Here is a 19870-nt window from a genome sequence, read left to right as displayed (position 1 = left end):
TTACAGGCGGTGTCCTTTTGATCTAACCCAACTAAATTTTAGAGTTAGGTTTGATCATGTGCATTAAACATAAGGGCAAGTTGGTCTTTTTACCATTTAAACTATTTCATTTCTATTAATATTAATTTTAAAATTAAAAAATATGCTACTTAAAAACCTTCTTTCTCTCTATCATCTCTATTTCACTCTCTTTTTCATCTCTACTCTACTCTCTCTCTCTTTCTCTCTCTTCATATTTGTATTTAGCCAGAAACACAAAATAAAAAAAACATATTTGTAAACGTGACCACCGCCATCCATCAGCTTATATCAACGTCCGACAATTCCCGCTACCCCTCGCTGGCATAAACCTCGGTTTGATTTGTAACGAAAATTGACAGCGATGGTGGTTCGGGGTTATACTTGCTGCGATACAAGAGAGAAAGACTTGAATTTATTAAATGAAAAAAAAAGAGAGAGTAGAGATGAAAAAGAGAGAGAAAGAGAGGAATAGAGATAAGAGAGAGAGAGAGAATGTGGGTTTTTAAGTAAAATATTTTTTTGAATTTTAATATTAATAGAAATAGATTAAATAGTAAAAAGACCAACTTGCTCACCTAACTCTAAAATTTATCCGAGTTAGGTCAAAACCGTCTGTAATCATGTGCAAACGTAAAAGACAACCACTGTAATTTTTTAAATTAAAAGACAACATCTGCTGAAACTTTAAAACATAAAGAACGAAAGTGCAATTTTCTCTTTTGTCAACGTATCAAGTTGATTGAAAAAAGTTCTTACGAACATCATATCATGATCAAAGAAGATTTTTATTGTAACTAACTAAAACTGTATAGAAACTTTAAAATATCTCAACAACTTTTATTAATAGGAATTAAATCATAAAGTTGTACAGAAACTTAAATATCTCTCAACTACTTTTAATAAACTGTCAAAATGGTCCTTGAGGTTTAGTCATTTTTACCACTTTAGTTCAAAACTTAAACTTTTTGAACCTGGGTCTATGTGGTTTCCATTTTGTTGCCATTTTCACCCAAAAGCAAAATTTGGTCAGATTTTTCAGTTAACATCCAGTTTTTTTTGTTGTCTTTTTTCCTTCCGTTTAATGAAGGGCAAAGTGGTCAGATTTTTAAATTTGTTATAATAAAACGTTAAAAAACCATTTTGCCTATCATGAAAAGGAAGAAAAAAGACAACAAAAATTGAATATTAACTGAAAAATCTGACAAGATTTTGATTTTGGATGAAAATGACAACAAAATTGAAACCACAAGGACCCAGATTCAAAAGGTTTAAATTTTGGACTAAAATAGTAAAAGTGACCAAACCTCAGTAACCATTTTGATAGCTTACTTTTTATTAACAGGGATTAATCAAAGTTTTTATTTTTTTCTTCTTCTAATAAAAGAGTAGTTGTAGATTCTAGAAAAATTAAATCATAAGTTTTTATTTTTTTCCTTCTTCTAAAAAAGTAGTTGTAGATTTTAGAAAAAAAGAAAAGGGGATAAAATGGCATGACCATACCTTGAAAAGGGTGCTCTATCAATTTGCACCGGGTGGTTCCGTAGCTGCCAAAACACCGATCCAATCCAACCCAACCCCAATATATAAACACAAAAATCTCACTTCTCTTTCTTCTTTCTTTCGTAATCCCCCAACCCAACCCCGATCAAAACCCCACCCACGCTCTTGATGCTTCCAATTCCAATTCCAATTCCAATTCTGCATCTCACCCCTCCTCCTCCTCCTATTATTGATTAGTTACTTAGTACGATTGATCATACTGAATATGTAATTGATTTTGATTCACTTGGAACCCTAATTATAAGTTGCTTTTCAGGTGCCGATTGAACTGTAGCTATAGCCATGACTTCTCTTCAGCTACTACAGTTGACGGAGCGTGGTCGTAGCCTTTTTTCCTCCGGTCGCAGGTTCATTTATTGCTTCTCTTATCATACTTATTTGACTTCCTGGATCACTTATGATACTGTTTTTACTTTTTCTTGCTTATCTATATGCTAATGATATATATATATATATATTATATATATAGTTTACTAGTTATACTATTCTTCCAACTTTGCAAATTATGATTAAGAAAAAGTGATGCTCATCTCACTTATTTATTGTGGATGCTGATCTCTTAAGTAGTTATTTATTTCGCTACATGTAATATCTCATGCATAGTTATTAACGGCGACAATGACAAATAGCGATAAGGTACCTATATGCTATACAGTGAATAGCGATAAATAGTGGGCGGCCATTTTATATATAGCGATACACTAGAAAAAAAAGTTTAAAAATTTATATGTATCTTATATCAGAACACGCTGGTATATATGATATTTTACATGTATATTTAACAAAAACCTAAAATCCAGCTATCTTATAGCTATATTTAATTGCTATTTATATTAAAAAAACAATTAAAAAAACAAAAAAAGAATAAACTGTCGCTATTATCGCTATCTATCGCTACAACCCTAATAGCGAGCCTAGACCTATATGCTACGTAGCGCGCTTAGCGATCACTACACTTGCTATTGACAACTATGATCTCATGTGTTCGGCTTCTGTGAACAATTAAGTTTCTTTAAGGCATCTAATGTTGGAACAAAGTCGATTCACTTTTTTTTTTTTTTAAATCTTTGTAGCAATAGATTTCAGCTACAGATGCAAACTGCGGACATAACAAGTGTAGTGATCGCTAAGCGCGCTACTTTACATATGTATTTTAACAACTTTAATAGATAATTAGTGCTGATTACAGAAACAGTGTGTATAAATTAGTGATTAATAAAAAAGATTTACGGGGTTGTAGGCACTAAAAGTAGACATTCGGCACATTTATGTGTGACCTCTTCCACTTTTAGCTAAATTTATGACCCTCTTGATAACCCAAATGACCAGTTCATTAGTAAATGGGTCAGTAATGTATTTTGCTTAGCGGGTAATTTGAATGCATTATCATATTTTACTCTTGAATTTCTGTGTATAAGTGGTTGTTTTTACATGGCTGTAGGAAAGCCCTATTGGTGGCAAGTGGCATTATAGTTGCTGGTGGAACTGCTGCATATATGCAATCTCGGAGCAGAGTAAGAAGGCCCAATGGAATTGACAAGGAGTTGGATGACGGGAAGAATAAGAATAATGTTATTAAAAAAAGTAGGCAAAAGAAAGGACTAAAATCACTCCAGGTCTTGGCTGCAATTCTGCTATCCCATATGGGTAGGATGGGTGCAAGGGACCTTTTAGCTCTTGTCGCCACCGTGGTAAGCCTTTTTCTTCAATGTGATATATTATATTTTAGAGTAAATTACAAAAATCGTCCTTTATGTATGTCACTTATTGCAAATTGTGTCCTTTGTCTTCAATAATTACAGAAAACGTACTCGATGTTTGCAAACCCTTGCAAGTTATGTCCTTTAGCCCTAACTTGGTTAATTTTTTGTGGTTAAATTTGACCAAATGGACCCCACATGAGGGTATTTTGGTCATTTTACTCTCACGTGGGGTCCATTTGTCAGATATAACCACAAAAATACCCTCATGTGGGGTCCATTTGTTCAGATTTAAGCACAAAAATTAACTGAGTTAGGGCTAAAGGACATAACTTGCAAGGGTTTGCAAACATCGAGTACGTTTTCTGTAATTATTGAAGACAAAGGACACAATTTGCAATAAGTGACATACATAAAGGACGATTTTTGTAATTTACTCTATATTTTATTTGGTTGTGTTTGCTTTCTTGTTTTTTTTTAACGTGCCTTACTAGTAAGATGAGGAAATTTCGCCCCTTGTACATGGATAGAAGCTTGGTTTTTATAGGCGTAGTATAGTTATTAAAGGCGACTTTCATAAACTATTCATTATATTTTCAAGAGAGAAATATGTAATTGAAATTCCTTTCCTGTTTAATTTCTACCAAAAACTAGGTTTCTGTGAATAGCAGTATATGACTTGTATTAGATTAATCACTGTATCTGTTGCCCTCTTACTAATTTGTTAAGGTTTTAATTTTATTCAGGTCTTACGAACTGCTGTGAGCAATAGATTAGCAAAAGTTCAAGGGTTCCTATTTCGTTCTGCTTTTCTTCGACGAGTGCCGGCCTTTGTTCAGTTGATTGTTGAAAATATTATCTTATGTTTTGTTCAATCTGCTTTATATTCTACATCCAAGTATATAACAGGGACCTTAAGCTTGAGGTTCAGAAAGATATTGACGAAGCTTATTCATGCGCAATATTTTCAGGTTTGTTGTTACTACTACTACTATTATTATTATTATTATTATGTGATGATTTTGAATATAAAAGTGTTTGTTTGGATTCCAGAATATGATATACTACAAAATGTCCCATGTTGATGGGCGGATAACTAATCCTGAGCAAAGAATTGCGAGTGATGTACCAAGGTTCTGCTCAGAATTGAGTGATCTTGTACAAGAAGATCTCATTGCAGTTACTGATGGCCTTCTGTATTCTTGGCGCTTGTGTTCTTATGCAAGTCCCAAGTATATACTTTGGATTTTGGTAAGTCTCAGTTTAACTAACGCATGCTTAAATTGTCAACACCATAGTTATTAAAGGCGTGAGGCGCACCCAGGGCGATTTGTTGGGCCCGGGGCCTTATTTGCGCCTAGGCGCTCGCTTTAATAACGATGACATGAACTAACCTGAAGATTATTGGCAGTTGTTGTTGAGAATCGATGTTGAGATCCAGTGATTGCGTATGTTTGTTGAGAGTTTGAAAGGTCTCTTATAGATATAGGCTGAAATATAAATCTCCAAAAAAACAATAATTACTTAGCCCCCACCCGCATTAAATGCCTCGTAACCCGAAGCGGCGTTTTCCCTCCCTGCGCCTTATTTGCGCCTAGGCGCGCCTGGGTGCCCGCTTTAATAACTATGGTCAACACACATATACATATAATCGAAGTTATTAATGGTACCTTGACTTTCAGGCTTATGTGGTAGGAGCAGGAGCCACAATCAGAAACTTCTCTCCTGCATTTGGTAAATTGATGTCTGAAGAACAACAGCTTGAAGGTGAGTATAGGCAACTTCACTCAAGGTTAAGGACTCATGCCGAAAGTATTGCCTTTTATGGTGGTGAAACTCGAGAATCATCCCATATCCAGCAAAAGTTTAAGTCACTTGTTCGTCATTTGAAAAAAGTCCAACATGACCATTGGTGGTTTGGCATGGTTCAAGATTTCTTGTTAAAGTATCTTGGAGCAACTGTTGCTGTCATTTTAATTATAGAGCCTTTCTTTTCTGGCACTTTGAGACCTGACACCTCAACATTAGGAAGGGCCGAAATGTTGAGCAATTTGAGATACCATACCAGTGTTATAATATCATTGTTTCAGTCCTTGGGAACTCTCTCCATAAGTTCTAGACGCCTTAATCGTCTAAGGTATCTTTCTAGTTTTTATATAAACTTACTTGATTATTCCATTTTTAATATGTAATGCTATCGTTTTACAATGCTTATTTGATTTGGAATAAAACAGAGGGTTAGAACGGTGATTTATCCGTTTAGAACGCTTATCAAAAAGTCATTTTCTATTTTGACATTTGAACCTGGTCCAGATAGAGCCTTTTATTAATGCATGCTTAGGTAATACAACATGCCCTAAAATGCTGGCCTATTTTCTAAAATCTAGGAAGAGAGATTGTGATTATGATTATCGAGGATCATGTTTGTTCCTCATAATGTAATTGTGGTGACTTGATGCTATCAATATATGTTGTATGTTGAGGAGGTAGCCTGACCTTGCTAATGGTTGGAGCATATTGTTGTATAAACTGTTTTTATTACCTTATGAAGGAAAGGTATAACATGCTAAAGGAAATCTTCAATGTGCAGCGGCTATGCAGATCGTATTCATGAACTTATGGCTGTATCTAGAGAGTTAAGTCCAAAAGATGTACCTTCTTTACAAAGAAGAGGAAGTAAGAATTATATAACTCAAGCAGACTACATAGAGTTTGATAAAGTCAAGGTACCTCAAATCTATTTTCCCTTATGTTTTGATATATAATATATATATATATATCTAGGGTAGGGATCCTAAGAGAAGAGGACCTTATTTGAGAAACTTGAGAAGCATTCTGGACCACACATTTCTCCAAGCCCAAAAAAGTTTTTTTTGCTTCTAATCGCTTATTTTTAGGAGTGTTTTTTTTTGCATATATACATATATGTATATTGTCAATTTTGAATTATACACACACATATGTATTTAGGTAATTTTTAAACTATACATATGTGTAAATTATGAAAAATATATATCCTTAACCTAAGAAGTGTAGGAAACCGGCTTAAATGAATGCTGATTGAGCTCATTCCAACGGCATTGGGACCAACTCATTGAACAATAACCAAAAATCTTTAAACCCTAAACACTAAACCCTATGCTAAAACTTGAAAACTATAAACCCTAAACCCTAAAGCTAAACCTTAAATACTAATACTAAACACTAAAATTATTGCTAAACACTAAAACTAAACCCTAAAGCTAAACCCTAAATACTGATACTAAACACTAAAATTAACCCCTAATGCTAAACCCTAAATACTAATGCTAAACCCTAAAGCTAAAACTAAATCATTCACCTCAATCATAGATTTACAACACATAATTTTCAATGTTAAACATGTACACATATGTATGGTTAAAAGATTGACAATATACACATATGTATAGTTAAAAGATTGACGATATACACATGTGTATAAATCCCCAAAAAAAACCTTATAGAAAAAGCTCCGTTTTTTCCAAAAAAAAAAAAAAAAAAAATTTTTTTGCGTTTTTGGTTAGGGATCGTGTGAGAAGCACTAGGCTAATTGAGAAACTTGAGAAGCATTCCGGACCACACATTTTCCCTAAGCTTTTCGTAATATACACATATGTATAGTTTAAAATTGACGGTATACATATGTGTATAACTAAGTGAGAAGCGGGGAATTATGATTTAATATTTATTAGGCGAGAGGTGGGAAAATAAGAGTGAGGAGGCACCAGAAAGTAACATGTGTACCCAAAGATTGTTATTTATTATATATGTGATGTGATATGCCTTTGAAACTGAATGATTTTTCAGGTGGTTACTCCAAGTGGTAATGTCTTGGTGGAAGATTTAACATTAAAAGTCGAATCAGGGTCTAATCTTTTAATCACAGGTATATAATTTACTTATTCTTTCATGATAATCAGTTTCATTAATCATTTTTTTACTGAATGAATTAGGTCGTCTTATTTTCAGTTGTTTCCCTACTATCATTATTGTTTTGGGTTTCTGGTATCTTCTCTTATGGTTCTGTTTTATAAATTTTGGGTGTCTAGTATCTTCTATTACAAGTATAGCATATGTTTATGTTATTCCTCATTTTTAGTTGTTTGCATACAAGACAGTGAAGACGCAAGAGGACTTTGTTTTCTTACAGTTTCCGGGCCTTATTTATAAGTAAACGTTTAGGCTTAAATTGTTTTTATGCAGGACCAAATGGTAGTGGGAAAAGCTCACTGTTCAGAGTTTTGGGAGGGTTGTGGCCTTTGGTGTCTGGACACATTGTAAAACCCGGGGTTGGTTCGGATCTCAATAACGAAATTTTTTATGTCCCCCAAAGACCCTATACAGCTGTTGGAACACTTCGTGACCAGTTGATATATCCTCTTACCTCAGATCAACAAGTTGAACCCCTCACTCACAATGAAATGCTTGAGCTATTAAAAAATGTAACATTTTTTGTCTGATGCTGTTTCTTTCACTGAGTAACATGATCTACTATGGATCTTGAGTGTTCTTTTCCATTTTTGAACAGGTTGACCTTGAGTATTTATTGAATCGTTACCCACCTGAAAAAGAGATAAACTGGGGGGAAGAGTTGTCCCTTGGGGAGCAACAAAGACTAGGAATGGCTCGGCTTTTCTATCACAAACCAAAGTTTGCAATTCTTGACGAATGCACAAGTGCTGTTACAACTGATATGGAAGAACGCTTCTGTGCTAAAGTCAGAGCTATGGGAACATCCTGCATCACTATATCTCATCGACCCGCTCTTGTTGCATTTCATGATGTTGTACTCTCTTTGGATGGGGAAGGGGGTTGGAGAGTTAATTACAAAAGGTTCATTTTTTTTCATGCACTTATGTGTGTATATATATATTAGGGGGGTGGGGGCACTCCGTGGTGAACCGTGGTGGCTTGGTGACCACGCGTGGAACACCGCCGCCACCAAAGGTGACCATGCGTGGTGGCCAAAACGCGTGCTCGTCATCACGCGTGAAGAAGAGAGGTGAACGTTGGGAATGTGACAGTTGGGGAGGGACCAAGCTAGTGATGGGCACCCCCACTAAAATCCATCACTAGTGATGGAACCAAGCTCGATGACGTGGCGTTTGATGATTGGGTGTGGTGAGTGATGGAAAGTGGAGCACCCCCACCCCCCTTATTGTGTGCTTTTAACAGGTTAAAACTTTTTTTGACAGGGAAGATTCCCGGGCTCATAGTGGCATTGACACTGAGTTTCCTAAACTAAAGTCATCTGAAACAGAACGTCAAAGTGATGCAATGGCAGTTCAACGTGCATTTGAGGATACAAGAAATGTGTGTAAAGTTTGACATCCTTTCTATTTTGTATTTAGTTATATAAAAAAGTTGGTAATTTTGATCCATTTACTTACGAATGTGTAGTGCTTCATCTCAATCAGGTCAAATCGGTCCTGTAAAGAAAATGATAAAATGAAAATTGGTCAAATGGGTTGGGTTGCCACTTGACAGTCATCTAAACTCTTAAAAAAAATTAAGTATGGATTTTTATTGTAATAGTATTGTATTGTATTTGTAATCATAATTAATGCATTAATTATTTATAAAAAAAGAAAAATATGGATGGACAAGTGTTTTTTGGTCAACATGTACTAAAAGTACTGACACATTTCAGCCCAAACCTGTTTCGATTGGCTAACCAACCTTTTCGCCCTTTGACCTGGAAGATGTACTGTAACATGATTATAGAATTGTGATCTGCAGCAGGAGTCTACTTCCAAGTCTACTCAGTCATATTTTTCAGAGTTAATAGCTGCATCCCCATCTGAGGAGATTACTAGCTCTGTGCCTGTTGTCCCACAACTGCGTAATGATCCTCGGGTACTGCCCTTAAGAATAGCTGCCATGTTTAAAGTACTGGTAAGTTTAATCTACCTTTAAAGCTTTTTGTTTGACCTCATTATTCTCTCTTAGAATAAAATTTATTGTTACTAATCAGACACCCGTTGAACAGCTGATATAAAATGGCACAACATAATAGCTAGTATAAAATATGAGTTTATAGATCTCAGAATAAACCAACACCCTTAGCTCTCTTCAGTGATTGAACGATATTTGAAATATCCAAATGAATTACCTTTTCTTGTAAATCCATAGGATCTGCTTAACCCTTGTAATTTTAAATTTAGGTGCCCACTGTATTGGATAAGCAAGGAGCACAACTTCTTGCTGTTGCTCTTCTTGTAGTCTCAAGAACTTGGATATCGGATCGTATAGCTTCTTTAAATGGTATCAGTATTACTTTTCAATTTGTATTTCATGTTGTTGCATTTGTTCATCACTTATTCTTATGGTATTCTGACTTATCAGGAACGACTGTGAAGTATGTTTTAGAGCAAGATAAAGCAGCCTTTATACGCTTGATTGGTGTTAGTGTCCTTCAGAGTGCCGCTTCTTCTTTTGTTGCACCTTCTTTGAGGTATTCATCATCACAATTGAAGTGCATTTAATATAACTTTTTAAGCAGATTATGTGAGTCAATCATAGAAGAAGAAACTATAATTGTTGACTCACGTGATCCGCTTCTGTACATATGACGATTGTTGGGTTAACAACGGTTCAGGTCAAAACAGGTAGTTCATTGGTCCAGTTCGGGTTGGGTTGACCGGAAATAGTTTTCCCCCTTTTCTATAATCACATAAGTGTCAAATGTGATTACAAAACTATATATTTTATTAATATTTTTAGATACAAGGATAAAAATTTAAAATGGTTTAGTAGGTTATATGCACTAAAAACATTTGACTAGCTTCCTTTTATGCTATTTTTATTATAATATTTGTACCCGTTAGAGACAACATAATCCACATTGACCCTCTGATAGGTAAATTTGTCGAAATTGCAATCTTTACTTGGCAATATTTCGTGGAAGTGCGCTGACGGTTAGATTATCAATTTGTAGCCCTACTTAGCTAGTGGGCTGGTCCATAGTTTGACAATAATATCAAGAACTTTTAAACACACTCCAAGCACAGGACTTAAAATTTGTACAAAATTGATGAAGTACATGACTTTCCTCTTTCATGGTTGAATAGCTTTGAACCTGTAGTATCCATGATATTAGTTAGTAAAAGTGACAATATGGGAGACGTGTCAGAATGCACAACTTTTTGGTAGGGGTCAAGCTGCTCTGACCTGACACGTTTTATATTTAATAAATGCAGTGCAGGGGTCAACTAGAATAATGATAATATATAATTAAATAAGTCGAATGACAATTAAAATAAACGTAGGCTGACTTTCGACGTTTTTGACCAGTTTCTTTTTTAGCTGTACTTTCTGATTTTACCCGTTATAGATAAAACATAATCCAAATGGGGCGAAATTGCCACCTGTAGTAGCTAGCATAGTTATCGATAGCGGCCATAGCGACCGCTATCGCGAATAGCGTGGCGTCGGCGATGTGAGACATGGTTGCTATATGGTGTATAGCGCTGAATAGCGTGAAAATAGCGGATTCCGACGACGACTTCCGGCCGGAAACATGCAACTTATGCCGGAAACTTGCTGGAAACTATGAAGAAGAAGAGAAGAGTGGCTGCGTTTTTGTTTTTGTTGCTCCGGCCGGAAACCTGCAATTTCTGCCGGAAACTTGCTGGAAACTATGACGAAGAGAAGAGCGGCTGCGTTTTTGTTTTTGTTGCGTTTGAGCCTTTCTAGGGTTAAATAAGTTAATGGATTTTAACATTTAACCCCTCTATCTTTCATTAGGTTACATTTAGTAATTAAAAATTGTAAAAATTTACATAAAAAGTGTAAAATTAGTTTGTGTATTTTAACATTTAACTCCCCTATTTTCACTAGCTTACATTTGGTCCTTAAACTTATAAATTTATACATAAAAGGTATAAAACTAACGTTATATATAAAAAAAAGTTATGTAGATAGCTATTTTTTATTTCTTAAATTTTTAACTACCTTATCGCTAAACACGAAATAGCGGGCGCTATTTCATCGCTATCGCTACGTAGCATATAGGTACGTTGTCGCTTGACTGCGGTAAAGGATTATGGTGAAGGATATTTAATTGTTTTTTTTGTATTTGTTGTGTGAAGACACTTGACTGCGAGGCTTGCACTCGGATGGAGGATTAAGTTGACTTCTCACTTGCTTAAGAATTACTTGAGTAAAAATGCATATTACAAGGTAACTTAAACTTTTGATTTGCTATCTGGAAATTCTTCTCATTTTATATTAAGTTTTTAAAAGTATTTCTTGTTTAAGGTCAAATTGATCCAGCATTAACTAAACAACTTATGTTCAAAACAAAAGCTGGTTCATCCTAGTTTCTGAATATTATGAGTTATGGCAGTACTGTGATGCTGTCAATCTTTGATGTAGAAGAGGTTATATTAATAAGCATTTCTGTTTTCAGGTATTTCAGATGTCAGGAGTTAGCATTGATGCAGATCAGAGAATAACACAAGATCTCGAAAAGTTAACAACAGATTTGTCAGGGCTCGTAACAGGAATGGTAAAGCCAACCGTTGATATTTTATGGTGAGTCCATGTGGCAGTTTAACTCATTCTTTTCTTGATGTAGGTGACAACATGGGCGGGTTGGGTAAGGGTCAGAACAGGTGCAGGTCAAACTGTGCTGGGTGCCTTTTGTCTTACATTTATAAATTTTTTTCTTTTGTAGATAGCGGTTAATCATGATCATTAAAAGTGTGTACTGTTTTAATATTAATCTGATTGTGCATCAAAACGTCTTGAATGTTATGCGTTAAAAAACAGTTATGTCCCATTTGTTAACTAAATCTTTTTGACTTGGCTCATTTGACCAAACATAACTCGAGTCAACCCACTTATGAGGAAATGGGAAGTGCCACTTACGCTCAAAACTCTAATAAGAAAACCTTGTTATGGAAAAGGTCTCGTAGTTGTATTTTTCCCATGTGCAATTCTTTCTGATTATTACAGGTTCACGTGGAGAATGAAGATGTTAACTGGTCGACGAGGTGTTGCTATTCTATATGCATACATGTTGCTAGGTTTAGGCTTTTTAAGGAGCGTGACTCCAGATTATGGTGACCTCGGAAATCGGGAACAAGAACTCGAAGGAAGCTTTAGGTTGTTTTTGTGTCTCACTTTGTGTAAAGCAATGGAGCTTGAAGGATATTTCTGACACAATACTTTTGTTCAACTCAGGTTCATGCACGAGAGGCTGCGTACCCATGCTGAATCTGTTGCTTTCTTTGGAGGCGGTGCTAGAGAAAAAGCGGTAATTCTTTATTCTGTGGCTATCAGCAGGTCAGGTGGGTTGGGTAAAAGGTTCGGGTCGTCTTTAAGAACCATTCAAATAGGTTGGGTTGTTCCAAAAACACTCCTCTCAAGGTGTTCTTTGTGAATATAGAAATACATCAATGCAATTATTGTCTACTTTTTTAATGAGTTAATTGCCCGGATAGTCCCAGTGGGTTGCTATTTTTTCATGTTTAGTCCCCAACTTTTCAAAATAGCGTGCTTGTTCCCTGTGGTTTGCTCACTTGTTACTCGGGTAGTCCGTACACTAGATGGATGTTAGTTTGTGCAGTTAAATTGATGTGAAATGACCAATATACCCTTTCTTATAAATAAAATAATTAAAAATTCAAATAATCATTTAAAACAAGTAGGCCCCACTTATATATATACATTTAAAGTTAAAAACTTATCCCCACCCCACTTATATCTTCTCCGGTGACTCTTTAACACCGGCCACCACCATCACGTTTTTCCGGCCATGCCGGCGACCACACACTCCTTCACCACCATTTAAACATAACCTGTCACCTTCTCACCACCGCAAACAACCAATCACATCCGACACGCGTCACCGCCTTCCATTACCTTCACCTCTGCAATCAAAAACCTCAAATCACTCTCCCCTTTCACCTCCGACACACCTCACCACCCGACCACCGAAAGCCCCCACCTTTTTACCACCTTCCACGACCACCACAAACCTCCATCTCTGCCGGCTGAAACACCCACCCCCACACACCTCCGCCCACCCCCGTCACACCTAATTGCCACCACAGTTTATAAGAAATTTCATTGAATTGTTTTTATAATACAGGTGGGGTCCACAGTTTAGTTAAATCTTTTTTTTATTGTTTTAACATTTATGTTTAATAGTAAGGGTATATTGGTCATTTCACATCAATTTAACTGAACAAACTAACGTCCATCTAGTGTAGGGACTACCCGAGTAACAAGTGAGCAAACCACAGAGAACAAACATGCTATTTTGAAAAGTTGGGGACTAAACCTGAAAAAATGGCAAACCACAAGGACTATCCGGGCAATTAACTCGTTTTTAATTAAAATTGATTTATGAAACTGATTATCATGAATCATTTTTAATTACAACCTATATCATTTATGGTAAACGGATGTCATGGGCTTTAAAGAAGCATAAGAACTGGGCTGTCATTTGTTTTTATCTTCTTTCTTTGTTTTGGATGTTCTCACTTTTAATAAGTTCAAAAATTTCTCTTTTGTCTTAAAGCTGCATGGTGAAAACCGTATGGCTGGTAAATATTAATTATTATGAAGAAGTTACACCATAGATGATATTGTACCACGTTCATTATATTTAATGCATGCATAAAAATGTGGTTTACCTTTGGCAGATGATTGAGTCAAGATTTAATGAGGTTCTCGTTCATGCGAAAACACTTCTAAAGAAGAAATGGCTATTTGGTGTGCTAGATGACTTTGTGACTAAACAATTACCTCACAATGTGACCTGGGGACTGAGCTTGTTATATGCTATGGAGCACAAAGCTGACCGTTCATTGACTTCCACTCAAGGTAATATTAGATTAGTTGTATTTTGATGTGATTTGTTTATGACAAATCGTCTTGTATTTTGCAGGCGAGTTGGCACATGCGTTGAGATTTTTGGCATCTGTTGTATCACAAAGCTTCTTGGCCTTTGGGGACATTTTGGAGCTTCATAGAAAGTTCATCGAACTCTCTGGTGGCGTTAACCGGATTTTCGAGCTCGAAGAGTATCTTGAGGCTGCACAATCTGGTTAGGGCTATAAAACGCTAGTTACGATTTACAAGTGTCAGTTTTGCCCTCATACACTTATAAACGAGTTGCATTTTATTCATGTTAGATGAAACTGTGGGTACTTCATCACAGTCTGATGAGGGGGATGGTATCTCATTTTTGGAGGTTGACATCATTACACCAGCACAGAAGTTATTAGCCAGAAGGTTGACATGTGATATTTTGCCAGGGAAAAGCCTTCTTCTTACTGGTCAGTCAGAATATATATATTTAACTTTCTTCTTGCTGGTCAGTGAACATATCTGACCGTTTTTACTCTCCTGATTGATGAAGGTCCGAATGGGAGTGGTAAAAGCTCGGTGTTCAGGGCTTTAAGAGGCCTTTGGCCTATAGTTGACGGACGGCTTGTTAAACCGTCATCCAGCTCTGAGTGTAGTATATTTTATATTCCTCAAAAGCCGTATACTTGTTTAGGAAGCTTACGGGATCAAATTATCTATCCTCTCTCCTATCAGCAAGCACAAAACCGGGCATTGAGTTTGTATCAACAAGGTGAAGTGGAAAATCAATCCAAATGAAAATCTAGTGATGACGACATGTATTGATCATACGAATATCTTTTTTTTTATTTTTTTTTTCAGGTGAAATAGACACAGATATTCTGGATACACATCTGAAAAGGATTCTAGAGAATGTGAAATTATCATACCTGTTTGAAAGGGAAGGCTCCAGCTGGGATGCTAGTCACAACTGGGAAGACATCCTTTCTCTTGGTGAACAACAGAGATTAGGCATGGTGAGACAGACCCTCATACAAACACTGCAAATCCATTTTCTTATTTTATTTTTATATATTAATATTAATTTTGTAATATCTTCCTTCTTGTTTCAAGGCTCGGTTATTCTTTCACAAGCCTCGGTTTGGCATCCTTGATGAATGCACCAAGTAAGTAACAATCACAATAACAAACATATGATTAGTATTGCTAGATTGTCCATTTTATCCTCTCTTTTCCAGTGCTACAAGTGTCGATGTTGAAGAGCATCTTTATAGGCTTGCACGTGACCTGGGCATCACCGTCATTACATCATCTCAGGTAAAATAAACTCGATATTTTTTTAATTTTTTTAACTTTGTTAATCGGTGAGTAAATGTTGGGTTTTTTCTTGTCTCAGCGTCCTGCTTTAATACCATTCCACTCGATGGAATTACGATTGATTGACGGTGAAGGCAAGTGGGAGCTCAGGTCAATCAAGCAATGAGTCGAAACGTTTCTTCCTGCAAAATATATTCTAAAATAAAGGGACCAGCTGATTGATTATTTCATGTAATATAAGAAACATATGTATATTTGTTATGTTTTGTTTTCTTGTAAACAACACTAGGAGTTATAGTCATTTTGATTAACATAGGATGAAGGCATTTAAGAAACCTAGGTAAGTTGTTGGTCAATCAAATCTTTCCTAAAGTTTTACTGGTATGATTTAGTAACTCCTAGTGCACCCCCATGCTACATTATGTTTCTTAAAACTAAATGGTTGTACATCGACCTCCACCTGTACAAGGTGGTAACGACTGCGACTGTTTGAAGATGTCGTGCTTTTGAATAAAATGAACGAAAACCTGTCATGATGATTAACAGCCGAGATGATGATGATGTTTCGACGAAGAATTACCATGGTAACTAAATCTGCAAGTAGATCATTAGTATCGAGTTGCAAGGAAGTTTAAGGGACAACTGTGGTGGCTTTGATTTCAAAACAGATTAAAAAAAATGAGAAATAAAAACCAGGCCACCTAGAGCATTCACATCAAGGGGCGGATCTAGTCCATATTTGTGGGGTCTCAGGAACCCATTGGGTTTGAAAAAAAAAATAGAAAATGGTTATTGAGAGCCTTGTAGGGTTTTAAAATAAATTAGTGAGAATTTCGGAAACCATTGTAAAAAAATTCTGGATCTGCTGTTCACATCCCCTCCATCATTTATCTTTCTATTTTTACTTAGAGCATTCGCAGCCCCTTCATCATTTATCTTCCCATTTTTAAAATTTAAAAAACTTGACAAAAACATCATCACATCTTATTTATTATCTTTGTTTCTACCCTTTAAAATTTAACAAAAACTCACACACTCTTCTTAATTTAAATGTAAAAGCTACTATTCATCTCTCTATCATCTCTCATACCCACCCACACATGTATATAAAATATAATAAAAATGAAAGAAAAACTAATAAAAGAAGAATTAGGGATAACTAATAAGTATGGTGGATAAGATATGAGAGGCTTTTAAAATAATAAGAGACAAACTAGTAAAAGATGGTGTAGAGGATGTGAATACTCTTAATTAAAACACTTGATATTTGGCTTTGCATTTAAACCGTTACTTAAATGACACATTTATTGGCGGACTCAGGAATTATTTGCTGAGAGTGCGAATGAGGGGTTCAACCATATTTTCAAAGAGTATTGTTGGATTTTTTTACCTAAAAATACACTTTTCAAGGATTACGCACGCACACGGCTCACCTAAGAAGATACTTGGGTCCGCCTCTCTGGACACACCTATATTGATTATTAATATTAGTATATTAGAATTAAAAATGTCCATAAACCATGAGTACAAAATGATAAACGGGTCCTTTTCACCTTTTGTCGCCGCCCGTTTTTTATAATTGAAATAACCGGGTTACGACGAACTTGCGTGACGCTTGAGTGCGCTTGGATAAGACAAGCCACAAACCCACTTGCACCCTAGCCACCATGGATGAAAAGACTCCTCGACTACTCAAATTAATTTAAAACACCCCAAATATACATCTAACTGTCATATTCTACCTTTTATAATACTTGATGTTCATAGCAAGCACTAAAATTGGTACACCATTAGTTAAAAAAAACAAGAGTTGATCTGTCTTTCAAAATTTAGATATCAAAACAAATAATTTTTGCATATATAATTTTTTGAACAACAAATGTAATTTCTACTTACTTACATCAATAGATCTAAACTACTTTTTTATTCAGGTTTATACCTTGGACCTATCCGATAAGAGATTTATGCTTTTTGTATATAAACAAAAATATGTTAGTGATGATAATTTATAACCAGTGGTGGATCCAAAATTTTTTAAACCGGGTTTCTTTTGCTAGATTTTCACTAATTCTTACTATTTTTTTTTTCAAACCGAGTGGGTTCCCGGGAACCCCCAAAACACCCCTGGATCCGGTATTGATTCTAACACCATAGGAACCTGGTCATATTTTGGGTTGTAATGTTGAACCCATTGAATAGTTATACCGGACTTATGTGGGTTATGTTTGATTAAACACGTGGATTTATCAACCCATTTTAAATTAGAATAAAAGATAATTTTAATATTGTGAACTCTCAACCTGTTTTACACAAACCGACATAGTGTTGGGAGTTTGCCTAAATATTTACAATATATAAATATCAATAATGTGAAACTTAAAATATATCAATAATGGGAACATTAAAAAACTTAAGGAAGAAATGTGAGTGGCATAATAGTTCAGGATAAGAACCGAGACAGCTACTCCACTTGGCGTTCACATTTAATAACGCAAATGTCATGAATCACAAAAAAATTAAAAAAAAAAAAATCCACGTTAAAGACAAAAGTCCTCGATATTATACGTGCAGATGAATCTGTAATGTTTGGGTCCCACGTGTGCCTCCGTATGCCTTCCTCCGTCATTGTAAGATTTTAAAATTCCAAACCAAAACCACGTGCTTTTCACGGTCACTTATATATATTCTCTCTCGACACTTTGGCTCAACATCCACTCCATTTTAAAAGCTTGTAAACATGGCACTTGTTCGAGATCGTGGGCAGTTAAAACTGGGCCTCAGGTTACCCGAACGGCGGCCCCGGTTCCCTCCCACCGCCACCACCACCACAACCACCACCACCACAACCGAATACGAGACGGTTCAAGTTCTCGGACACGGAAACGGCGGCACCGTCTACAAAGTGGTTCACAAGAAAACATTGGATGTTTTCGCGCTCAAGGTGGTCCACGCCGACAGCGATCCAATGATGCGCCGTCAGATCTTTCGTGAGATGGAGATTCTCCGGCGAGCAGATTCCCCCTTCGTGGTTAAATGTCATGAGATATTTGAAAAGCCTGATGGGGATATTGCCATATTGATGGAATACATGGACGCCGGAACCCTAGACTCCTTTTCTAAAAACGGTGGGGTGTTTACGGAGCAAACACTCGCCAACGTGGCGCGTCAGATTCTCAATGGGCTTAACTATCTGCATGCGCATAAAATCATTCATAGGGACATCAAACCAGCAAATCTTCTGGTGAATAAAAACATGGAGGTGAAAATAGCTGATTTCGGAGTGAGTAAGATTATGTGCCGGACGCTGGACGCCTGCAATTCGTACGTGGGTACGTGCGCCTACATGAGTCCGGAACGCTTTGATCCGGATAGCTACGGTGCAAATTATAACGGTTACTCGGGTGATATATGGAGTTTAGGGTTAACGATATTGGAACTGTATATGGGTCATTTCCCGTTGCTGGCAAGCGGTCAGAAACCCGACTGGGCGACGCTCATGTGTGCGATATGTTTCGGTGAACCCCCGAGTTTGCCGGAAGGAGTTTCGGATGAGTTTCGAAGCTTTATTGAGTGTTGTTTGGATAAAGATTCCGGGAAGAGATGGACGGCTTCCCAGTTACTTTCGCATCCTTTCTGTAGTAGTAGTAGTAGTAGACAATAACAAGTTAACAGCAACTACTCTTTGTAGTTTTTGGAATTTAATGTATATTCTTAATTTTTCTTTCTTGTGGAAATCAATTTCAAAACTGAAATTAAGATGATAAATTGATGATAATCCATTAGGCGGTAGAAAGAAAGTGAAAGGCGACAGATACAACTTTCTTTCAATAATGCTATTCTGCTTTACCTTATTATAATATCCAATAGATGACGAAAATGTAGATAAGATATGCGTCTCACAAGTTATAAAAAAACAAGTAAACATTAAATAACATTTTAAAAGTTGTCAAATTCCTCATTTTAAAATTTTTTTTTCTTTAAATGGTCGTTTGGTTTGGTTTGCTTTGGTTTGCTTAATCTATCTATATTTTCTATAAAAAAAAGAAACTTCGATGACATAAGAAAAGCTGATGTGTCAGTTGGAGAGGCTGTTCAACAAGGCTTTTCTTATGTCATTATTACATCATAATCCCTAATATTAAAAGACTTTAAAATTTAAGAGTAAAATGCACGGATAGTCCCTGTGGTTTTACAAAGTTTCACCTATAGTCCCCAGCTTTTGGAAATTACACTCATAGTCCCTGTGGTTTATGACTTTGTTTCTCGGATAGTCCCTGGGTGTAACAGACGTTAATTAGCAACGTTAAGTGTGGTCATGTGCTGAACATGTGAGGGTAATTTCGTCCATTAATGTATTAAACCCTCCTTCTTTAAGTTTCTTACGCCTTCTACACCTTAACTCCCCCTCTGAGTCTTCTGTCAGACTATCCAAT

General features: G+C 36.1%; 2 protein-coding genes across 4 annotated transcripts; both read left to right on the top strand.

The window, feature by feature from the left end:
* Positions 1-1556: 1556 nt before the first annotated feature.
* LOC110930530 (ABC transporter D family member 1) lies at positions 1557-15832 on the top strand. 3 transcript variants are annotated; one of them, XM_022173848.2, is made up of 26 exons: positions 1557-1765; positions 1838-1928; positions 3023-3272; positions 4028-4252; positions 4335-4532; positions 4964-5418; positions 5872-6007; positions 7110-7188; positions 7506-7744; positions 7831-8135; positions 8498-8615; positions 9045-9197; positions 9467-9566; positions 9648-9756; positions 11393-11483; positions 11713-11837; positions 12261-12410; positions 12489-12561; positions 13955-14135; positions 14200-14358; positions 14447-14590; positions 14674-14892; positions 14982-15136; positions 15234-15286; positions 15359-15437; positions 15517-15832. In XM_022173848.2, exons 2-26 carry the CDS (start codon positions 1864-1866, stop codon positions 15601-15603), a joined length of 3948 nt encoding a protein of 1315 aa, XP_022029540.1. In that variant the 5' UTR covers positions 1557-1765; positions 1838-1863; the 3' UTR covers positions 15604-15832. The 3 variants fall into 3 exon arrangements, with proteins under 3 accessions (XP_022029540.1, XP_022029538.1, XP_022029537.1); XM_022173846.2 differs by having other exon boundaries at positions 9042-9197; XM_022173845.2 differs by having other exon boundaries at positions 9027-9197.
* Positions 15833-17803: 1971 nt separating this feature from the next.
* On the top strand, positions 17804-19212 carry LOC110930529 (mitogen-activated protein kinase kinase 9). Its single transcript, XM_022173844.2, has one exon. The coding sequence runs from the start codon at positions 18175-18177 to the stop codon at positions 19096-19098; it is 924 nt and encodes a 307-aa protein (XP_022029536.1). The 5' UTR covers positions 17804-18174; the 3' UTR covers positions 19099-19212.
* The last annotated feature ends 658 nt before the right edge of the window (positions 19213-19870 follow it).

This window comes from Helianthus annuus, chromosome 8, assembly GCF_002127325.2.
Source record: "Helianthus annuus cultivar XRQ/B chromosome 8, HanXRQr2.0-SUNRISE, whole genome shotgun sequence".
Lineage (NCBI taxonomy): Eukaryota > Viridiplantae > Streptophyta > Magnoliopsida > Asterales > Asteraceae > Helianthus > Helianthus annuus.
This window is presented reverse-complemented; position numbering and strand designations above follow the sequence as displayed.

What these genes read in the sequence shown, in the direction of transcription:
- LOC110930529 (XM_022173844.2), top strand. Translation starts at nt 18,175, where the DNA reads ATGGCACTTGTTCGAGATCGTGGGCAGTTAAAACTGGGCCTCAGGTTA.
- LOC110930530 (XM_022173845.2), top strand. Translation starts at nt 1,864, where the DNA reads ATGACTTCTCTTCAGCTACTACAGTTGACGGAGCGTGGTCGTAGCCTT. An exon ending in CATTTGAGGATACAAGAAAT is followed by an intron (nt 8,616 to 9,026) that starts GTGTGTAAAGTT and finishes ACATGATTATAG; the next exon opens with AATTGTGATCTGCAGCAGGA. An exon ending in GTAAAAATGCATATTACAAG is followed by an intron (nt 11,484 to 11,712) that starts GTAACTTAAACT and finishes TTCTGTTTTCAG; the next exon opens with GTATTTCAGATGTCAGGAGT.